Source organism: Primulina huaijiensis, chromosome 1 (genome assembly GCF_012295235.1).
Source record: "Primulina huaijiensis isolate GDHJ02 chromosome 1, ASM1229523v2, whole genome shotgun sequence".
Classification (NCBI taxonomy): Eukaryota; Viridiplantae; Streptophyta; class Magnoliopsida; order Lamiales; family Gesneriaceae; genus Primulina; species Primulina huaijiensis.
Genome location: NC_133306.1, coordinates 19,688,043 through 19,712,551, shown reverse-complemented (window position 1 = coordinate 19,712,551; position 24,509 = coordinate 19,688,043). Strand labels below are relative to the sequence as shown.

At 35.9% G+C, this 24,509-nt stretch overlaps 1 protein-coding gene and 1 pseudogene across 3 annotated transcripts; one reads left to right on the top strand and one right to left on the bottom strand.

Annotated features, from left to right (window-relative positions):
• Positions 1-1,585: 1,585 nt before the first annotated feature.
• LOC140972253 (cytochrome P450 736A117-like) lies at positions 1,586-9,813 on the bottom strand (annotated as a pseudogene).
• A 1,864-nt stretch (positions 9,814-11,677) lies between these two features.
• Positions 11,678-23,854, top strand: LOC140982749 (uncharacterized). 3 transcript variants are annotated; one of them, XM_073449428.1, is made up of 9 exons: positions 11,678-11,904; positions 11,982-12,097; positions 12,455-12,508; positions 12,594-12,618; positions 17,395-17,517; positions 17,848-18,011; positions 18,218-18,287; positions 18,670-18,768; positions 23,421-23,854. In XM_073449428.1, the coding sequence occupies exons 1-9, from the start codon at positions 11,731-11,733 to the stop codon at positions 23,493-23,495; spliced, it is 900 nt and encodes a 299-aa protein (XP_073305529.1). In that variant the 5' UTR covers positions 11,678-11,730; the 3' UTR covers positions 23,496-23,854. The 3 variants fall into 3 exon arrangements, with proteins under 3 accessions (XP_073305529.1, XP_073305548.1, XP_073305538.1); XM_073449447.1 differs by lacking the exon at positions 23,421-23,854 and adding an exon at positions 23,095-23,355; XM_073449437.1 differs by lacking the exon at positions 23,421-23,854 and adding an exon at positions 20,635-20,959.
• Positions 23,855-24,509: the final 655 nt, after the last annotated feature.

The window sequence follows — 24,509 nt, the reverse complement described above, 5'->3', positions numbered from 1 at the left end:
CAAAATTCAGCTAAATCCAATTGTTAGTTTTCTGTATATAGTCTTCGAAAGAAAACTGCTCAGATTTTAGGCGAGAACGACATACCTATGGTTTTTTGTCCACAAACAGGTCAAAATGACTTCCAAACAAGATCTCCAACGTTCATAATTTATTTGACTTATAAACATAATGTTCAAGTTTAAGCCCGATCCAACGGTACAATACATTGCAAATAATTTTGCAAGACAACTAATTTTTTGGTTGAAGTGCTTCTGCATTTTGGAAGTGTCGTTTGCAAGATTTTTCTGTGGTTTCGAATTTCCAAACAATCTTAAGGTAAGTGGGGTTATTTTAAAATATGTTGTGAATAAATTATTTCATTTTTTAAAGTTTCGGTCGAGCACCGTTATTCTATTTCTACCCATTCTTGATATGATTATCGTACGTTATATGTTTTGGCACTGTGAGGATTCAACTAGATATGGGTGGGACTCCCAAAACATGATAAGTATGACCCTTACACAGTGGGATTGTAATCGTTATACGTTATCGCCCCCTTAGAGGAATAAAAATTAGGGATTGATATCAATAAACCATGAAAAGTAGAGGAATCTCAGTATCTTGGCCAAAATTATGCTTATGCTTATGATGATGACATGTTATGAGAATCATATTATGCATGATATGATATGTGATTTTCGAAAATGACGTGTATTTGTTATGTATGTGCTCGAACGACCCTCATTTGATGAGTGGCGACCATATCACTCATCCCTTACTCTACCCTCCCTAGATAAGTCCGAAGAAGAGATCGAGGAAGAAGAGTCAGATCAGTTTTGGCGGTGGTGATGGACGCACAAAGACGTTCAATTTAAGTTTACGTTTAATTAAGTTGTAAAACACTTCCACAATATTTTTATATTTTTAATAATCTATATTGTAAAAATAATTTTATGATTGATTAGGAGTAATAAACTGGTTTTTGGTTTATATTGTACTACGAGGCTTGTTGTTTTCAATTGTGTGGTTGTAAAACAACGTCGGCGTCGACTAACCTCGATCTCGAGATGTGACAAAACTAATGATATGAACCCGGACAATTCCGGTGGAAACCCAATATTGAAATGGAAACAAACCAAAGAACTCAAAGGTAGTTTCCAAATCGGTGTATTTTGACTAATTATCTATAAACGAGGTAGGAACCAAATGACGGTTGTACAACGACGCAACGAAACTTAAACTCATGAACTTGTCCTTGAGAACCTAAGAACGATAAATAGACGAATGTCACAAGAACGAATATTGATAAGTTCGATTTTAGCCTTCACGTGGAAGAGATTAAAAAAAAATCACAAACCACACAATTTGTATGAAAAGATGGAATATGGGAAAAATATACTTGCTGTCATATAACTTAAATATTTTCTATTCCATGATGGTCAATTTTAAATCTTAGTCCATTAATTTATATTTATTTTCAATTTTATTTTTTTTATCGAAGTGTTGATAACTAAAATCGTGAATAAACCAATAATTATATAGATAAAAAAAATATATATAAAACCAAAAAATATAATTTCTCCTTATATCACTGTCCGACGACTGATGTAATAATTCAAACAAACAAAGGGGAAATTGTTACCCAAAATAAAGAATTATATGCCTTTTGGATCTAAACAATCGTTTGATCGTGGGACTTCACGAGGATTTTGCAAAGTCCATTAGATTTTCGTAGAACCATATTGTCACAGACAAATGTTCACAGATCCAAATTGGAGGTTTTGTGCAGTGAAAGTGCAATCTCACAATTTTGGTCATTTATAATTCAAAATGCACGGAAATCAAATACTTACCACAAAGCGTTGAGGTAGAAGAACTATGAAGTTGGTGGAGTGGCTATTATCATTAAAGGAAATTTTCTACGCACTGCGATTCCATTGACTTCACTCATGTCTAAATTCTCCCCACTTTCTCCATATGGTAACACTATGTCAAAGTTATGCACCAATTTCGCCAACGCAAGTTCATAGACCGCCGTGGCAAATGTAATTCCAGGACACCCTCTTCGACCAGCACCAAACGGTATCAACTTGAAATCTAGCCCTTTGTAGTCGGCATTGCTGTCCAAGAACTTCTCTGGACGAAATTCTTCGGGTTGTTCCCACGACGACGGTTCTCGTCCTATCGCCCAAGAATTGACGATAACTTGCATGTCAAATGCAATGTCATACCCCATTATTTTGGTGTCTTTGGTCGACTCTCGAGTTACTAGTAATGGAATTGGAGCATGCAGTCTTAGACTCTCTTTGCAAACTAACTTTAGATACTGCATTTTTTCTAAGTCACTTTCTGTAATCTCTTCTTTCGTTGCACATATGGCTCTGATGTCTTCTTTCGTTGCACATATGGCTCTGACTTCATCTTGTAGTTTTGCCATGCTTTGGGGATGTCGTAGAAGCTCTATCATTGCCCACTCTATAACAGTATATGTTGAATCGGTTCCAGCAGCAAATACATCCTACCATAAATAAGAATAAAANAACCTGGCCAATGGCTTCCGGCCCAAGTCCATGACAACCTCGATCAGAAATTGGAGTTCCGGATGCTCGGCCTGTTGGAGAATTACACCCCCGAAGCGATGCCGATCAAGATGATAATATAGTACCCAAAAAAATTGCGGAATAAAATAATCAACAAGGACACAAAGATTTACGTGGTTACCCAAGATAGGCTACGTCCACGGAGCTACTGCAGATCTTTTATAACTGGAGAAATATTACAACAAATGTATACAACAATACACTAAATATCTCACACTTCCAACCCGAGTATAACCGAGAAAATATTTTCTCTAACTCACGCAAGAGAAAAAACTCTCTTTTTCTTCTATTATTTACGAAGCTTTGTAATTGCTTTGTTTGTTTTGGGATGCATTTTACAACACGAATTATGCACGTATTTATAGATGAAATTTGCCCGTATGAACAAAAGGAACCAATTTCCTCTTCTGCCAAATTTGACGTTGTCTTTAATTAACAAAGTCCATGTGCAATTTTCTAATCATTAATGAAGGTGGCCCTCTCATCTTCTCACCTAACATTTCTCCCACTTGAAGACTTGATTTCGATCATGTCTTCACATCATCAGTGCAGCAGCTCATATCTTCCTTTTCATACTTGCAGTCTGACTGAAGTTGAACACAACTTCAGTTTGTCCATGGTTACCGTCTTCGTGAGCCTATCGGCTGGATTTTTACTTCCAGGAATCTTCTCCAGCATCAAAACTCCATCTTCCAGCACTGATATGATGAAATGGTACCTAAACTGTATATGCTTTGTCCTAGCATGATAAACATGATTTTTTGCTAAATGAATAGCACTCTGACTGTTACAGTGTAATGTGCTATCTTCAAGATTTTGACCCAATTCCTCCAGAAAGGATTTCAACCATATCATCTCCTTGCTAGCTTCTGTAACTGCAACATACTCAGCCTCAGTAGTTGAAAACGCAACAATCTTTTGCAGCTTAGACACCCAGCTTATAACTGTACCACCTAATGTGAACACATATCCAGTAGTACTTTTCCTGCCATCCAGGTCACCACCCATATCGGCATCGACAAAACCCTGTAAGCCCAATTTTGACCTCATGAAGCATAAAGAACAACTAGCAGTACCTTTCAAATACATGAGAATCCACTTAACTGCTTCCCAGTGTTGCTTTCCTGGATTACTCATAAACCTGCTCACAACTCCCACTGCATGTGCTATGTCTGGTCTTGTGCACACCATTGCATACATGAGGCTTCCGACAGCAGAAGCATAAGGAATCTTATTCATATAAGCCTGCTCCTGCTCCGTCGATGGTGATTGTGCTTTGGTTAGTTTGAAATGACTAGCAAAAGGAGTACTCACAGATTTAGCTTCGTCCTTATTAAATCTGCTAACCACCTTTTTCACGTACTCTTCTTGAGATAACTTCAAGAATCCATTCACCCGGTCTCTGAAGATCCTCATTCCAAGGATTTGCTTTGCAGCACCCAAATCCTTCATGGCAAATTCCTTTGATAAATCTTTCTTGAGTTTATCAATTTCTTCCAGACAAGCTCCAGCTATCAGCATATCATCTACATATAGCAGTAGTATGATATAAGAACCGTCAAACTTTTTCACATAACAGCAGTGATCAGCTTGACACCTTAGGAATCCATTTTCACTCATGAATCCATCAAACTTCTTGTACCACTGTCTTGGAGCTTGTTTGAGACCGTACAAGCTCTTCTGAAGTTTGCACACCATTCTCTCTTTTCCCCGTACTTCAAAGCCCTGTGGCTGCTTCATATAAATTTCTTCATCTAGGTCACCGTGAAGAAACGCAGTCTTTACATCCAACTGCTCCAAATGTAAGTCTTCCTTCGCCACTAGTCCAAGTACAGTCCTGATAGTGGTTAATTTAACCACCGGAGAGAAAATCTCGGTGTAATCAATTCCTTCCCGTTGTTGGAAGCCTTTTACAACAAGTCTTGCCTTGTACCGCTTGCTACCATCATGCTCTTCTTTTAACCGGTACACCCACTTGTTATGTAACGCCTTTTTGCCTTGCGGAAGTTCTGTCAACTCCCACGTCTGATTGGATGACAGTGAATCCATCTCATCTTCCATGGCCAACTCCCACTTGGTTGAATCATCATTTTGCATTGCCTCTTCATAAGTCTCCGGTTCACCTTTGTCTGTCAGCAAAATATAGTGAAGTGCAGGGGAGTATCTATCAGGTGGTCTAATGGTTCTCAAAGATCTCCTGAGTTCAATCACCGGAGTTTGTGGGTCATCATCTTGTGCAGTTTCTTCTTCATCTTCCTGGTTACTGGTTTTCGATTCATTCACAGGAATGTTTGTCAATGGCACTTCATCAGTCTTCTCGACTTCAGGACATTCATCTCCAGCTCCAATGTCTGACTTGTCCTTGTACAGAAGTTTCTCATTAAAGATTACATCCCTGCTCCGAATGATCTTCCGATTTTGGTCATCCCAGAAACGATAACCAAACTCATTATCTCCATAACCAATAAAGAAGCACTTCTTTGATTTCGGATCAAGTTTTGTTCTGCTTGCTGAATCAATATGAACATAGGATAGACATCCAAACACTTTCAAGAAAGAAAGGTTTACTTCTTTGCCGCTCCAAACCTCTTCGGGTATTTTGTAGTCCAGTGGTACCGAAGGTCCTCTGTTGATCAGATATGCTGCAGTGTTAACAGCATCAGCCCAGAATGATTTTGGCAATCCAGAATGCAATCTCATGCTCCTTGCGCGTTCATTCAAGGTCCTGTTCATCCTTTCAGCTACACCATTCTGTTGAGGTGTACCAGGAATGGTTTTCTCCATCTTGATCCCGTTCTGTGCACAATATTTCTTGAACTCATCATCTTCATATTCTCCACCATTGTCAGACCGTAAGCACTTCACCTTCAAGTTGGTCTCATTTTCCACCATGGCTTTCCACCTTTTAAAGGTCTAGTAAACATCAGATTTATTTTTCAGAAAATAAACCCAAATTTTTCTACTCGAATCGTCAATGAATGTGACATAGTATCTCGACCCTCCAAGGGATGTAATAGGAGATGGTCCCTNAATATCTTGCGGGATAAATTTCAATGTTCAAATATAATTAATTACAATTTATATCCCTTATAACCAAATGTGATCCTCATAATTTATGTATAATTTTAATTCAATCAAAGATGATGTGGCTACTCTTCAATTAATTAAAATCTTACGAATCATTAGGATATTAAATTCTTTATGCATAAAATATTTATTCTTCATAATTATTCATCTCAAAGTATTATAAAAAATGATGAATAATTTTATGTAATTTATGTCTCTTATAACTAAATGTGATTAAAATTTAATGTATAATTTTAATTCAATTAAAGATGCTATAGATATTCTTTAATAAATTAAAATTATACGAATCACTAAGACATTAAATCACAAATTTTTAAATATTAATGCTCTTAATAAATGTCTTTCATGTGATCTTCAGCCCACTTAATATATAATTTTGCATAATTAATTAATTATTTAAAATTAAACGATTCACTAGACATAAATTTTGATTTTATAAATGTCCTTTATGTGATCCTTAACCGACTTATAAATGTATAATTTCTCATAATTAAGGGTGCTGTGGCTAAACCTTAATTATTTAAAATTATACGGATCACTGGACAATTTTATTTATTTATTTTTTTTATACTTAATAAATGCCCTTAATGTGATCCAAATCTGACTTAATGTACAATTTCTCATAATTAAGGGTGTTGTGGCTAAACTTAATTATTTAAAATTATACGGATCACTAGACAAAAATTTTGGCCTTACTTTAATACTTTATATAATANTTCACCACAGCTCCAGCACTTTAAATTCTTTTCAAAGTTGCTTTTGANCATTTATGTGAATATTTATAAGCCAAAATTTTTATTAAATAACTTTATATTCATATTTTTTACTTAATATGAACAAATACGCTCCCCGTCAGTTTTTCTCTTCAATCAGAGTAGTGATAAAGTGAGGATCACATTTACGTGAAAATGTGGGCTCCTCATCATTTTTTCTCTTTTATCAGAGTAGTGATAAAGTGAGNAACAGAGTTGCTAACCGCTGCCCGCATCGGTTCCCAATTGTCTGGCNATTATATTCACATCTTACTTGATATGTTCATTTCAAATTATAAACAACTTAATATAATTTAATATGAACATAATGTGAATATTGATGTGCCAATTATTTTTCAATATTATTTGCATTTTAGATTTCAAAAATAAATACAAACATAATATTAAATTTGCATGTACACATCAAACACTTATCCATAATATTTGACATTATAAAAAACATGCAAAAATAATTTCTAAATATTTATTAGAAATTATNGGGTCAATCGTATGACACCTAAAACCTGTCGGTCAAGGAGCTCCCAATCATCATCCTCCATCTTTTCCGGTTTCTTTCCTGATAGAGGTTGATGCAGCTTCTTACTGTACAGATAATCTCTTATCTGTAACCGCCAGAACGAAAAATCTGTTCCGTCGAATTTGTTGATTCTCGGTCCCGATCCATCATCTCCGGCCATCGCTTTTCTAGCCTTAGCAAAAAATCTAAAAAAATCTTTTCTGATGTGGAAGATCAGTCAGAGCTGCAACCACAGAGCATACTCAGAATTCTAAGAAATTTTACAACAAGGCTCTGATACCAGTTGTTGGGGAATTACACCTCCGAAGCGATGCCGATCAAGATGATAATATAGTAACTAAAAAAATTACGGAATAAAATAATCAACAAGGACACAAAGATTTACGTGGTTCACTCAAGATAGGCTACGTCCACGGAGCTACTGCAGATCTTTTATAACTGGAGAAATATTACAACAAGTGTATACAACAATACAGTAAATATCTTACACTCCCAACCCGAGTATAATCGAAAAAATATTTTCTCTAACTCACAAAAGAGAAAAAACTCTTTTTTTCTTCTCTTATTTACGAAGCTTTGTAATTGCTTTGTTTGTTTTGGGATGCATTTTACAACACGAATTATGCACGTATTTATAGATGAAATTTGCCCGTATAAACAAAAGGAAACAATTTCCTCTTCTGCCAAATTTGAAGCTGTCTTTAATTGACAAAGTCCATGTGCAATTTTCTAATCATTAATGAAGGTGGTCCTCTCACCTTCTCGCCTAACATCAAATTGCATTAGATCATATCTTTTTATCTGCTACGACCCGTAAAAATATTATATTTCCTATATTAGAGTCCAATTTCATTAGGAAACATCAAGATTGTTATCTTTTATTTATATAAGCATGTATACACAAAATTATAACAACTTATTGTTGGGTTTTATCACAATTTGAGATCTTTTCTCTCCAAAAAATCTTTGACTTTTGTATATACTTTAGTGTTTTTCTCAAATCAAATTTATCAAAGTTTCATAACTTTGTGGTGTTTGTCGATTGTTCTTCAAGATGATTATCAATGATCAGTTTTTTGAAGCCTTTATGTAAGAAGTATAGGCAAGCTGATGATGATAAAAGAGCAAAAAGAGTCGAGGGAAATAGAGTGTCGCACTGGAATCTTGATGATGATAGGCGACACGATGAGAATAGTGGATATATAAGCCGGGAAGGGCATAAAGTGAGTGGTGTTAAGATGACAGTTCCATTTTTCCATGGGAAAGCTAATCCAAAGGATTATTTTGATTGAGATGAGAGAATGAAATGTATTTTTGAGGTACGAGATTACTCGGAAGCTATGAAGGTAAAACAAGCTTTTAGCGAGTTTACCGACTATGAAACTATCTGGTGGGAAAAATTAGTGTTGAATAGGAGAAGATGTGGAGAGGACCCTATAGTAACGTGGGATGAGATGAAAATGGTGATGAGGAAACGGTTTGTTCCTAATTAGTGTGATAGGGAGATTTGATAGAAGAGATGAATATGACTTGAATGAGACGTCTTTAGCATCCATAGTATAGTTTGTTGCTTAGAAGACTGTCAAATATTTAAAATATATTCAAATGTGTCGACGCGTACTTTAAAACTCAATAGCTGGAAGTGACATTCTATTCATTTTCTACATTTAGTTATCATGTTATTAAGTTGTAAATATTATTTAAATTCTTGCATTAGTTTCATCATCTAGATATGTTAGTAAACTCTCCATTTTTAATAATTCTATTTCACTGCATAAAAAAATTAAATAAACTTTATGCTTAGATAAAAATTAAGATTTCTCAACTCAAAAAAAAAAAAAAAAAAAAAAAAAGATTTCTTACCAAAATAATGGCTTTGATGGAATTGTCTTCGATATGACTAGTCTCTTTGTATTCCTTCTGAAATTCAAGCAATATATCCAAAAAATTCAACTCCCCAACGACTCCTTTTTCATTTAATTCTTGATCCCTGTGCTCTTTCACCAACCTCTCCAGGAATTCGTCTCTCTCTTTTGCCACTTTATCCAACTTGGCGTGCACACCATTTACGTGATCAATCCAAGAAAGGCAAGGAATGTAATCACCAATACAAAATCTTCCCAATAACTGCCCAAACTCCTTCAATGACTTTTTTAGCTTATCCCCTTCTCCTTTCTTCTCAAACTCCCTCCCCAAGGCAACCCTACAAACAATTCCATTGGTAAGGGATACCAACAAATTACTCAGGTTTATGACACGGGACGAACGCCCCAGTCGCTTAATGTTCTCGATCATAACCGACGTCTCCTCTTCCCTCACACGACGAAAGGACTGAACCCTTTTGGTACTAAGAAGATGAAGCACGCATAGGCTTCTGATCTGCCTCCAGTACTCGCCATAAGGAGCAAACGCCACGTCCTTGGACCCGTAAAATAGCTTATCATGTATGATAGATTTGGGCCTGTTTGAAAAGATCAAGTCTTGGTTTTTCATAATCTCGCGAGCTGCATCGGCTGAGGAGGCGACAAGCACTGGAACTTTGCCGAAATGAAGCAGCATGAGGGGACCGTAGCGCCTGGACAAAGACTGGAGAGAGCGATGGGGGAGTGCACCGATCTGGTGGAAGTTGCCAATTAATGGAAGCTTTCTCGGAGATGGTGGCAGTTTTTTTTCCTGGTTTTGAAGCTTCGTTGCATCGGCATTTGTAGACGAAGACGAGGAAAATCAAGAAAAGAGAGAGAAACGACTAATTGTGAAAGAGAAGCCATTTTCTTGTAAGCCCCAGAGAATTGTGGTGGTACAATTCAATATATTGAAATGCAACCTAATTGTGATTTTTTTTACTTTACATTGCATCTAAGGCAAAATCAGAAAGCAGACATGCAATCTTCGGATATTTTTCCTCGTATGCTCTTAAGGAACGAAAATACGATGTGTGCGTGGGATACTCATATATGAAATAGCTCATAAAATTGGACCATTTTGATGTAACCATTCCATACATAAAGTTATATAATTGAAACACCGACAATATATGTAAAGCTATTTGAATTATAATAATTGAAGTAAAAGATTCGATACCACGTCAATATTTTTAGGTGTAATGTAAGGATTTTTTTTTTGATACCACATTAATATTTTTCGATCTCACATCAGCGATCAGGAAAAATAGGACTGAAAGTAAATAAAAATAAAAATCAAAGTTCATGCATCAAAACCTAACTTTGAAAATTTTGCTGACCAAAACTCAAAATAAAAAATTTTGATAGACCAAAAAATTTAATTTTCCTTGAACTAATTGAATTAAATTGCTGAATGGAAACATGCATTTAGGGGTGTCAATTGGGTCGGGTGGGTTGGGTTTCGGGTCAACCCGTGATTTTTTTTCAACCCGAACCCGAAGCAACCCAAACACGAACCCGTCTAACCCGAATCAATCCGTCTAACCCGCCTAACCCGAAATTTATTTTTTTTTATTTTTTTTAAATAAAATTAATGAAAAAAATTCTAAAAAATAAAAAATTATAACAATATTTTAATTTAAACACATAATAACAAAATTTTCGATTTAAATTTGAAGGTTTAATTGTAGAAAATTAAAAGTATATTTACTAAATCAAATAAACAATTGTTAAAAAAATAAAAAATATACAAAGTAAATATTAAATGATGAAAATTTAACATATAAATATATAATAAATTTTGTTCAAACATACAATATATAAAAATATAGGTAATATTTTCAACAAAAAAAAAATTTTCGGGTCAACCTGACACCCAACCCGTCCCAACCCGAAACCCGTATAACCCAGCACTAACTCGAACCCACCCAACCCGAACCTGATTTTTTTCGTGTTGGGTCGTGTATGGTTGACTGGTCGTGTTGCATTTTGACACCCCTACATACATTAAAAAAGTTAACCTAAATTAGATTTAATTAGTTTAATTTTTATCTATTCGTTGTTTTGAGAAAAATAATTTATTAATGAAAATTGTCTGAGCCTATATCGCTTACCAAAATTTTAAAATGTAATAATCAATAATATATTGCGAATTTTCAATATTGGAATGGAATCATCGAAATAATAAGAATTTTGCACGACCCATTTGCAATTTAGGAATTTAATTATTCTAACACATTCTAAAACCGTGAGACCCTAGCCCTACTGGGTTTTAGCCTTTCAGTCACTGCCCAAAACGCGATCTTTTACCTCAAAAGTTCTAAATTTTGAAAATTCTAGGATATGAAGGGTTAACCAGATGAACACTAGAAATCATAACCTCCTCTAGTACATTGAAACTAGGAAAATTTGAATAATACATATTGTGTATATTTGAATATTATATTATTAGATTTCCATATATTATTGTTGTATTTTAAATTTAGAAAATGATTGCTACAGTTATTCAGTGTTTCCGTAACACTAACCTTTTATCGAGATAGTTAAAACTAACGACTTATTCGGAGCTCACATCGTTTGGTGTCGGATTTTACATTTGACGCGATTTCGTATCTCATACACTCACAAATTTTCGTGATAAACGAATAGGACATATAAGATGATTTTCATAAAAGTGTATTATAAGATTTTATTAATTTTAAAATTATGCATTACACCGTTAATTATAGGGGATCTAGAAAATAATAAAAAAAAAAAACATTCTGTATAAACGATATCACGAAAATATAGCAAGAGGACAATTGCAAATGGTTGGCCTATGCAAAACAAATAATTGGGCCACCGGATTTGTGTCCAACCAGAATATTGAAGAATGGCGGTTGATGTCAGATGTTGCGGCGGCTCCGCCGTACTAACGTTTTCATTCCGACGCTCTCAGAATTTATCCTACCAACCCCCTCAGAAAATCACCCGCCGATTCATTACATCTGCAGTACTGAAAAGGAGCCCCAAACGACTCAAATACTCCACTCCTCGCTTTGCTAAGGTCCATCGTCTTATCCGTCACAGCGGGGTATTTATGTGTGAGGGAAAACTTTTTTTTTTATTATTGATTCCTTTCAGGAGGACGAGCTACTTTATGTTAAAGTTGATCCTGCTGGGTCGGACTCATGGAAACTAGACCCGATGATCGAGCTTTTGAAGGAGGGAGCTGTTGGAGTTATACCTACTGACACCGTGTATACTGTTTCAACATCTTTTTTTGTTGTTTTATTGAAGTAAAAGCTCATCTGTATCTGTATGCTGATGAGTCTGCACTCAGACATGTATTTGGAATCCGATAACTTTATAGCTGTTTCATGCTTGTCGGATATTGTTTCAATATTTTGTCTACTTAAATCGTTTGACACCACGTCCTTCATCAAAGGCAAGCTAAAATTGGCAGATATGCATCTTTAATACTAATGTAGTGGAGTTTACTTCTTTTGGAATTTTATGTATTTTTAACTCAGTTGTTTCACCATTTTGACTTTTCTGTTTGGATTGAAGGGATCTTGTCAAATGATTGATGTTATTTTCTCTGTTTTTGTTCTAAGGTATGCTCTAGTTTGTGATCTGAGAAACAATTCAGCCATTGAACGACTGCGGAGGTATGTGATGTTGACCTGTCACACTCGCGACTAAACCTTTTCGTTAATTATTTTGGGGACTAAGATTTTTATTCTATTTGTTCAGAATAAAGGATATACAGCCTACTAAGGCAAGCTGCTGTTTACTTTCTGGATCTTAAGCTTGGCATCACCTTTGCTCACACAAGTTACCGTTGAGTACTAGATTTTGGAAATACGTTTTTCCCTTTCCCACGTTTTTCTTTATCGTTGACTTCCTTAGTATAAATAGGCTTTGTGTTCGTACTCTTGTTTTATAAGTTTGAATCTTCAATACAGCAGATAGCTTTTTCCCACATATTTTGACATGGTATCAGAGTACGAAGACTACGATCCGAGCTCTCGATCTGCTGAATTGTGATTTTTTTTTCACACTACACCGATCAATTTTATTTTCGTGAATTTCTTAGCTCGTAGCTTCGATTCCAGATTCTCAACAAAATTGAAGCTCAATCATGGCGAATGGACCTAATTTCGATGATCCCATGTTCATCCATCCTTCAGATACTCCAAGTATGAACCTTGTTAGTAATCAGTTAGTAAGAACTGAAGATTATGGCATTTGGAGCAGAGCTATGTTGATCGCTTTACAAGCTAAGAATAAAATTGGATTTATCGATGGTACTTGTAAGAGACCTGAAGCTGGTAGTGCAACAACATTGCAATGGGAGAGATGCAATGCTCTTGTCTTGTCGTGGATATTGAATACTATTTCTAGAGAAATTTTCGGTGGAATTGTTTATGCAACCGAATCTTCGGTTGTCTGGTCATATCTGAAAGAACAATTTGATAAGGTCAATTGTTCTCGCATTTTTGCCTTGCATCAGGATATCGGAAGATTGACCCAAGGACAAAGCACTATTTCTACATATTATTGCAAGCTTAAACAACTTTGGGATGAGTTTGCCTCCTTAGTGATTTTGCCCTCCTGTGAGTGTACTGCAACTAAAAAATTTGTCGAGCATGATCAACAACATCGATTGCTCCAAATTTTTATGGGGTTAAACGAAAGTTATGCTACTATACGAAGTCAGATTCTGATGATGTCGCCTTTACCTACAGTGGGGCAAGCGTTTTCAATTGTTTCTCAAGAGGAATCTCATCGTTCATCGTCTGGTATTGAGCATCCACCAACGGTGTTTTATTCAAATCAGAATAGGCCAGATGATCAACGAAAGTATATTATGAAGTGTGAGTATTGTAATTGGACTGGACATTCAAAAGAGAATTGCTATAAGGTGGTTGGTTATCCTCCATGGCATCGTCTCTTTCGAGGACAGAGGAGAGGTGGTGGTAATAAACGCTTCGGGCGAGGTTATGGTAGAGGAAATAAGAATGTTGCTGATGTGCATTTGGTTGACAATGTTGAACCTCCACCCTTGCACGCTTCTGGTCCTGTTCCCAACACAAGTCCTAGTACTGCTCCTGTGTTTACTTCTGCCCAGTATGCAGAAATCCTGAAGCTTTTGGGCAATAGCAGCCTTCAAACAAGTGCTGAACCTGTGGTGAATATGACAGGTAATTTGCATACATTTCATGTTTCCAAGCCACCTTCTAATTGGATTGTTGATGCTGATGCTAATGAACACATGTTTGGAAATTTAAGCTTGCTGGAAAATCCTAAGTCCATGTGGAATTCCAATAGTTCAATGAAGTTGCCTAATGGTAGTACTACCCTCATTAGTCAGCTAGGTTCAGTGGCATTATCTTCCTCAATCAGTCTTCACAATGTTCTCCACATTCCAGATTTTCAATTCAATCTATTGTCCATGTCTAAATTCACCAAATCCCATAATTGCTTTGTCACATTCTACCTTCATTTTTGCCTCTTTCAAGACCTCAAAAGTGGGAAGATTGTGGGGATTGGTAAAGAAAAAAATGGACTCCCTTATCTTGAAGCACCTCATTCCATGGAGACCCTGTGTCAGCCAATAAATAGCTTATGTTCTTCTTTTCCTCAATGTAATACTTTACTGTTACAAAAAGAGAATCCCACTTGTGCTACTGTAGATGCACCTTTGTGCCACAAGCGCCTAGGCCATATATCTGAATCAAGTATGCGTTTACTATCTTGTTGCCAAATAATTTGTCTCTCTTACATTGCCCTGTTTGTCCGCAGTCTAAGCAGGCGAGATTGAAGTTTCCTTTGCATAGTGACACTAAAACTTTACGCTCTTTTCATTTGCTTCATATGGATATTTGGGGACCATTCAATACCCCAACTTTGGATGGGGAGAGATATTTTATGACCATAGTAGATGATTTTACTCGTGGCACATGGGTGTATCTTACGCATTCTAAATTAGATGTGCTTCGCATTCTAAAGGCTTTCTTTGCTCTTGTTCAAACTCAATTTTCTAGCAAGGTCAAGATTATTAGGACAGATAATGCTTTGGATTTCTTCAAAACCGAGTGTCAAGATTTGTTTTCCTCCCTTGGAATTATTCATCAAAGTTCTTGTCCTTATACCCCGTAACAAAATGGGATTGTGGAACACAAACATAGGCATATTCTTGATATTGCTCGTGCATTACGTTTTCAGTCTTCTGTTCCTCTTCATTATTGGGGAGACTGTGTGTTGACTGCCACATACCTTATTAATAGATCTTCTAGTTCCATTTTGCACAATAAAACTCCTTATGAATTACTCATGGATTCTCCACCCTCATATGCTCATTTGCGTGCTTTTGGTTGTTTGTACTACGTTGCTTCGTTGCCACTGGGACATAAATTCTCTCCCCGAGCCACTCCTTGTGTATTCCTGGGATATTCCACTACACAAAAAAGATACAAGGTTTTAAATCTCCATACCAAAAAATTGTTTGTCTCTAGAGACGTGGTTTTTCATGAAGACACCTTTCCTTTTACCAATACTTGTTCTAGCCCACCAACTTTTCCTATTCATTCGTCTTTCGTTGACGAAGTTTTTGATACCTCCTCCATTCATTCTCAACTAGCTCTTAATGCCATGATCATATTCCTCGGCGTTCTTCTCGCTGCTCCATCCCACTTAAGGAACCACAACACTATCATGAGGCAATAGCTGATTCTAGATGGAAAGATGCAATGGCTTTGGAAAGTGCAGCGCTTGAATCCAACCATACTTGGGATGTGGTTAATATCCCTAAGGGGGCTGTCTCGATTGGTTGTCGATGGGTTTTTAAGGTGAAGCATCATTCTGATGGCTCGGTAGATAGATTTAAAGCCCGGTTAGTTGCTAAAGGATATACGCAACAACCCGGTATTGATTTCCATGATACTTTCTCACCCACCGCCAAAATTGTTACCATTCGCTGCATGTTAAGCCTGGCTGCAGCTCATGGTTGGCCATTGTACCAAATGGATGTTACCAATGCCTTTCTTCAAGGGGATTTGGATGAGGAAATATATTTGTCTCTTCCGCAGGGATATTGCGTCGAGGGGGAGAATAAGGTGTGTAAACTCCGCAAGTCTCTATATGGGCTTAAACAAGCCTCTGGACAATGGAACAACAAGTTTGCTAGTATAATGGTTGTTGCTGGTTACACTCAATCTGAGCATGACCATTCGTTGTTTGTTAGGCGCCATGGAGCTTATGTTACCTTGTTAATTGTGTATGTAGATGATATTGTAATCACGGGAAATAACGATGAAGATATTAATTCTTTAAAGGCATTTTTGCATTCGAATATTCAGTTGAAGGATCTTGGTTTATTGAAGTACTTCCTTGGGATTGAAGTGGCTAGGTCAGCAGAGGGAATTTACTTATGCCAAATGAAGTATGCATTGGAACTTATAGCAGATTTTGGAATAGCAGGAGCCAAGCTTTGTGATATTCCGATAGAGCAGAACCTTAAACTTACCAGCCATGAATTTGATGCAATAGGATGTAATAGAAAATCTGCCACATGTAAAGATGCTTTATGGAAGATGCGAGCTCATATAAGCGTTTGGTTGGAAGATTGATATATCTAACCATTACACGACCAGATATATGTTATGCGGTGCAAAATCTGAGTCAATTTATGCATGCTCCAAAGAAATCTCATATGGATGTTGCCATTTGAGTAGTGAGATATCTTAAGGGGTCTCCAGGCCTTGGTATTATGTTTCCAGCAGCAAACGATGTAAAGATCTAAGCGTATTGTGATTCGGATTGGGCTAGTTGTCCGATGACCAGGCGATCTCTCACTGGCTACTGCATCAAAGTCGGAAACTCCTTGATATCATGGCGGACAAAGAAACAGAGCACGATCTCAAGGTCATCAGCAGAAGCTGAGTATAGAGCCATGGCAAACACTATCTGTGAGATTGTTTGGATTCTTGGTATTTACAAAGACATGGGAGCAAACATACCAACCCCAGTAGTATTGCACTGTGACAATAAGGCAGCAATGCATATAGCTGCAAATCCCATGTATCATGAATGAACAAAACACATAGAGATCGATTGTCACTTGGTTCGTGATAAGATCAAGAACAGAGTTATTTCAACTAGCTATGATCCACCGAACCAGCAGTTGGCAGATGTTTTTACCAAAGGCTTGAACAAGAACCAGCATGCGTATCTCATTTCCAAGCTTGGTGTTTGAAATCTACACAAGGCTTGAGGGGGAGTGTTGAGTACTAGCTTTTGGAAATATGTTTTTCCCTTTCCCACACTTTTCTTTAGTGTTGACTTCCTTAGTATAAATAGGCTTTGTGTTTGTACTCTTGTTTTATAAGTTTGAATATTCAATACAGCAGATAGCTTTTTCCACATATTTTGACAGTTACTGAATGAAATACCTGATTTTTTTCCCCATTGCTATCCAATTATAAAGTTGCTTTCCTTGCATTTGAATTGATTTCACTTTTGATTATTATCGTTATTTTATTCCCTTTTGCAGCCTCTTAGTATTTTATGCCGCTCTTTTAGAGACATAGATACATATACCACAGGATTTCCTCAGGGCAATGGCCAGGGTCTTACAAACATTTTTCGAGCAGTTAAACATTGTCTTCCAGGCCCAGTAAGTGCAACTAGTTATTGTATAGTTTCCTCTGTAGGTTTATATCTGAGCACGAGCATGTTGCATTATTTTGAGTGCTTGGATCTTCATCCAGTTAAAACTTAAAAGAAACTTTATTACCTTTTTGTTTGATTTATCCAGGAAAAAAATTAGTATATATGTCTTTGTGGTTTTCTTGTTGCTGTTCGTTCATGACTGTTACCTAAGTTGCTAGTGAAACATATATCCTTTTATTTACTTTTTCAATGGTCCATATTGTTCGTTCTAATGGTCTCTTTCTCTTTCTTACATCAAGTCTGCAACAACAACCAAGTTTTCTTTGTGGTACAGTATACTTTCATTTTAACTGCAAGCAAAGAATTGCCAAAACAATGTATAAGACACGGGGCTCAATCCAAGTATGCATCTAGAAAAAACGTTGGAGTTCGTATACCTGATGATCCTGTGTGTCAGGCTATACTGGAGAAGATTGATGAACCTTTGATATCCACGAGGTAGGCTAGACATCATATTGACTCCTAATTGTTTGGCATATATGGTACAAGCCACAAGTTCATTGTTTTTTAAATATTGTTTGTTTCTGGATGACCGTGGTATTGAATCTGATATATTAAGTTGTTAATAAGGACTTTCAGCATTGATATCCTATCTCTACATATGTTTTCTGGAACATTCATACACCATACTTCTTACTTTTTAGTGTCAAATCGCCAAAGGACAACGAGTGGATATTAGATCCTGTTGTGATAGCAGACGTATATGGACCAGAGGTACTGCTGCTTTCACATTAATTGGCTAGTACTTCTAAAGGCATTTCTATAGGAATGTTCGCTTTTTCATTTGTCGTGGTCTCTTCTTCATTATGGAAGTTTTACTGTTCTTGCACTTCTGATACGAACTGGAATTACCAAGGCTCTGTGACTGCATGTATTTTTTCCGTTCATCTGTTTGACCAATAAGATATGCAGAATTAATTTTCTTAAAAACACCAAATAAAATTTATAAGAAACAGAAAGAAACGAAGTTACACAATTTAACACAATAGAGTGGAACTTCATTTCATTCCATATCATTGAAAATTATAGTAGTGGCTGAATTAAATAAATGCCGTGACTGTGCTCTTTATGGTAACTTCTGAGTTATATAATCCAGGGCCTTGATTTTGTTGTCGATGCTGGTATGAGGATAGCTGATCCATCGACTGTAGTGGACATGACTGGGAGTTCTCCTCAAATTATACGACATGGAAAGGTAACCAGTGTAACTCATCTTATCTCAAGTTCTATGGTACTGTAACAATTTCTCCTGGCGGTGACCTGCACAAGTGCACCAGTGCTCTAAGAAATAAGAAATTGATGTCATGAATTGTGAATATTGATCTCAACGTCATGAACGTATTCTTATTCATCTTCACAGTCTTCATGTGTGCGCGATAAGAAATATTTTTAAGGGTTTGGGCATCAAATCCTGATGTTTAAGTCCTGTAAGAGTGCCGGACAAAGAAATGAGCCATTGAAGTGTGAACATCGTAATAGGAATGGACATACAACAGATAAATGTTATCGACTTATTGGTTATCCTCCGGGTACCTGTTACATAAGCCACAAAACAAGGTTGTTAATAAAAGGATGAATAAAGAGATGACTAAGCAAATGAATGTTGTAGTTTGATATACGAAAAATTATATGCTGAAGAAGATGAATTCTTATTCATGCCATTAACCGAGAAATACAACCTATACTTGTACATACTAAATCAAAAAATAATAACGTAATCTAATCTAATCTATCCATAGTTTAAAACATAAAACAATAGATGGATGTTTTATAACATAAAAACAGTAAATGAATGTTCATCTAACAATTTAAATGCCTATCCTAATCTAATTTCGGATATTCAACGCTTCCCCTCAAGTTGTGTGGTATTTGTCGATCATGCCAACTTGGACACCAAGCCTTCAAATGTAACTCGAAATAGGGCCTTTGTTAGATATCTACTACTTGTGAATGACTAGGAACGTAGTTGAGTTTCAAGATTCCCTTCTTAATTTTTCACTTATGAAATGACGATTTACCTCAACATGTTTGGTACGATCATGTTGAACTGGATTATTGACAACACTTATGGCAACTTGATTGTCACACTTTAGTTCCATTGTTTGATGACCTTCTAATTTCAATTCAGTCAACAATCTCTGAAGCCATATCATTCGCAAATCCCATTGGCCAAGAATTGAATTCTGCTTCAGCATTGCATTTTGCCTTCAGTTTGGGTTTTGGAGCTTTAGTGATGCTTGATGGAACTTGTATATGGTCTAAAATTCACAACAAAAGATCGATATGCAGGAGATAAAAGATAGCGTGAGACAAAGTTACTTGAGGAATAAGATGCTTTTAGGGAAATATTGGTGGAGATGTTATGTGGAGAAGGAACCTTTGTGGAAAATAGTTAATAATAGCATTTATGGATTGCAATATAATGGTTGGGACATGGGGGGCAAGGAGTAGGATTTTTTGAAATCCTTGGAAATTTATCTCTCGATCTTATCCAGCTCTTGATCTTTTAGTTAGGACAGTGATCAAAGGAGGAATATCGTTTGTTTTTGGGAAGATACTTGCTGGGGGGTTTCGTTGTTCAAATATCTTTTTCCATCTCTTTTCCAGAGCTCCTTGAGTCATAACAAACCTATTAAAAGTTTTATCAGTGAGGTGGACCTTCCGTTAATTCCACCTATGCTTGGGATCTACCCTACAGAAGCGTTTTGAATGAGGTTGAAATTGATGAGTTGAGTACTTTGTTAGGGGTTTTAAATACTGTTCATTTGGAGTTGGGTTGGGGGATTTTTCAGGGTTTTTTTCTGTCAGATCTTTTTATGAATCTTTTTTCGGTCAGTAATTTTCCTAATTTTACTTTTTTTTTAATATCTGGAAAAAACCTATCCCATATGAGGTTCAAGTTTTCTCGTGGACTGTTGTTTTGGGAAAATTGCCAACTTGCGATTCTTTGCAAAGAAGATGGCCTAACTGTGCATTATGTCTGAACTGGTTTACACTTCGCTTGAACAAAGAGGAGAATCAAGATCACATACTTTTGCATTATTAGTGGAATTTGGTACAGAGTATTACAGGAACTGGCTATGAAGTGGATATTTCCAAGAGCGGCGCATGATATGTTTCTTTTGGACCCGAAATTACCTAACAGATGGAAATGTCAGACTTTTGGAATGTGGTAGTTCATTGCCTTTTTTGGTCAATCTGGTTGGAGCGGAACAGAAGAATCTTCAACAATGTAGCAGAGTCTATAGACGAGGTTAAGAAAAGCTAAGATTTAGGGTTGCTAGTAAAACTTGTAAAGTTTAATCATTTCTCTGTCTCATATCTAGTTAGGGATTGAAATTTTTTATGTTATTGACGACTGTGTAGTCTTTCTTGTATTATGCTTTTGCAGATATCTTACCCCCTCCCTGTAATTTTTTTCCTATTTTAATATAATTTCATTTTATATTAAAAAAAATTCATTTCCAGTGTTTTAAAATTCGTGCTAGGCGGCCGTCTAGGCGCTAGGCACTGCTTGACCGCACTTAAAAGGAGCTAGGCGGCCAGCCTAGGCTGCAAGGGCGCCTAGGCGGGTCTAGGCGGTCCTAGGCTTTTAGAGTTTTTTTGGGAATTTTTTTGAGATTGAAAGTTCAATTAAAACCATGATTTGTTGGCTTGTGCTTGTCTTAACACACTATTTTCATCTTCTTTGTCTGCTTACCTGCACATAAGAAAATCGAATCAGACTCTAAATGTAATTTTTTCTGTTTTTTGATTTATCTTGCATTGCCTATTATCCCGACCCGCCTTAAGCAAAAGAATTAGGAGGAATGAACTAGGTATCAATTGGATTTTAACAAAATTTGAGCTGAAATTTATTATTAAAACCATTATAAGACTCTTGATACCGTGGAATCCGCCTAGCGACACCTAGTCCCCGCCTAGGTGGTCTAGGCTCTAAGCGCTGGTCTAGCACCCGATTAGCGCCTAACGAATTTTAGAACCTTAATCCTTTCAGAAAGTCAAAGTCGAGTCCTGTAATCCATTCTTCTTCTATAGTTCCTATTATAATGTAGTTATTTGTACATTTATTATTGATGATGTTTGGCATAAAAGGTTGTGTCATTTGTCACTTTCGAGAATGTTTTTTCCACCTTTTATGTTGAATAAAATTTCTTTGTCTCACTACAGTATTTGTCCTCAATCGAGCAAACTTGTATAAGTTTTCTCAAGTTCAATTTATTTAAATTATCATGTCCATTTCAATTAATCGATATGATCATTTGGGGTTCAATCAGCACACCCAATTATAATGGGGGAAAATACGTTTTTTTTAAAAGGAACTTAGGTGTATGTGCATTCAAAACTGGATGTGTTTGGAATTCTGAAATTTTTTTTTGCTATGGTCCAAAACAATTCTAACAAATGATTAAGGTCGTTTGAACAAATAATGCGAGTGCAGCCTGTTCTTCATCCCTTGGTGTCATTCATCAAAGTTCTTGTCTTTACACACCAAACAAAATGGGCTAGTTGAAAAAAGAGTAAACATATCCTTGATATAGCCAGATCCTTGTGTTTTCATTCTTCTCTTCCACTTAAATATTGGGGGAAGTGTGCTCTTGAACTTATAGCGAAGATTAAAGTTGTGGCCACAACTGTTTGACACAGTAATGTAACAAAACAAAAGTAAACAAGCCAAGAATTAGACACTATGAGTTATGTTCAATGTAAATACAAAGAAGATACGCTCTTGAGTGATTCAGATATATTATAAAGTTGATTGGGAGATTAATCTATCTTACCATCACGAGGTCATACATTTGTTATGTGGTTCAGACTTTAATCTAGTTTATACACTCTCCCAAAAAATACACATGGATGCCGCAGTTCGGATGGTGAGATATCTTAAGAATACTCCAGGTTTGGGAATTCTTTTACCAATGCGAAGTCCTTTATGCATTTTGGCTTATTGTGATTCGGATTGGGTAACTTGCCCATGACGAGGAAGTTTCTTACAAGTTATTGATTAAACTTGGGAATCATTAATGTCTTTGTGGACCAAGAAGCAGAACACTGTTTCCAGGCCCTTTGCAAAGGCCGAGTACCATCTATGGCAACTACCACTTTGTGAAATCATTTGGATTTTGGGTCTTTTAACAGATACTGCTCCAGCAACCTTGTATTGCGATAATAACATAGCTATTCAATCACAGAGAATCCAATTTATCAGAAGAAGAATGAAACATATAGAGATCGGTTGCCATTTGATTCGGAGATAGTTAAAGATGGAACCATTCGGACAACATATATCCCTACTAATCAGCAACTTGCAGATTTATTTATGAGAAGTTTGAGCAAGCAACATAAAAAAATTTTGCTTTCCAAGCTTGTTGTCAATTGACCTTGAGGGAATGTGTTAATAGTTAGCATTAGTTATAGCAAAATACGTTTTATGTTTCATGTTTTTACTCATGCTTTTAAGTTTCTTTAGTTAGCTTCATTGACTTGTATATAAAATCTTTTTGTACTTCATTGATTTCAGGTGGTTCGATTATATAGACTAAGTTCTTAGACTCAATGTTCTGCGCACTTTAACAATAACTAAGCCATGAGTAGAGAAGAACGATAATTATTGAGAACTAAATGAGGGGTGATCCTAATCGTTAAGTCAACTAGGTCCTATGTGGTTGGATGTACTGTATGTGACACCTGAAAGAAGCCCATTATTTCACACCTCTGTTTTACTCCTGGAAAGGTTTACTTGAGAGTGTTTTTTCTACACGATTGGATGGTGAAGTTATCCTTGTTTCTACATCTTGTATGGGCCCACTTGACTTATAATTTTTTTTTCAACTTTGTGTTGGCCAGGGTCATAAACAACCTTGGATGAGTGCAGAAGATGAAGATCATCCTGTAAATGAAGATATCCTCTATGCACTGTAAGCAAACAATAGTCAACTCTCTGTTAGGATACAGTACAGTACAGTACAGTACAGTACAGAGAAGGTTAGATCAAAGAGTTGTGATAGCAATGACATTTTAGTTCTCATGTGTTTGCCTAACAACTGTTTCTAACATTTACTACAATATATGTTAATACTTTTAATAAATACTTTCAAACTGTTGATAATTGTTTTAGATAGAACACAATAAATAAAAAATTATTTTCTTTTTGACTTGTACTGGTTGACATATTCCAAGGCAAAAGAAGAAAGAAAGACCATCTATATGCAACCATGCTATACATAAATTTAACTAATTGAAGTATTACGTTATGCATTGAAATTAACGTAAATAAATTTTTTTTAAGTAAAACACTTTGCATACAAATTTGTTTTCTATAAAAACTAAGAAGAAATGAGCTATAATATTATAGCCAAGATTGAATTAAAATACTTGAACTAATTGAATTAACTAGCTGAATCGAAACATGCATTAAAAAGTTCCTCTAAATTAAATTTAATTAGTGAAATGTTTTATCTATTTGTATTTTGAGAAATAAAAAATAATTGAAACTTGCCTGAACCGATATAGTCTCAAAATTTTTAAAATGTAATTATCAATATCATATTGAGAATTTGCAATATTGGAATGGAATAATCGAAATAATATGAAGAGTGTTGTGATAAAGTAAAAATTTACGGTAAAAAGTAAAAATCTCAAACTCTCAAAATTATCACACTACACACTTTATAATATTTTTCTCTCAACTCAATTGTGATTTTCTTCACAAATGAGAGATTTATTTATAGAAAATTTTTACAAATAATCCAAAAATAAATTACATCATTACCTTCATCATCACACACAAATTTCAATATTCAACACCTAATTTTACCTAATTTTCAACATTCAAATATTCAACATTCAAATATTCAATACACACATTTTAAATATTATTTTTCAACACTCCCCCTTGTGATGATGATCATAATGATTGTCTTCATTACGTGTTTT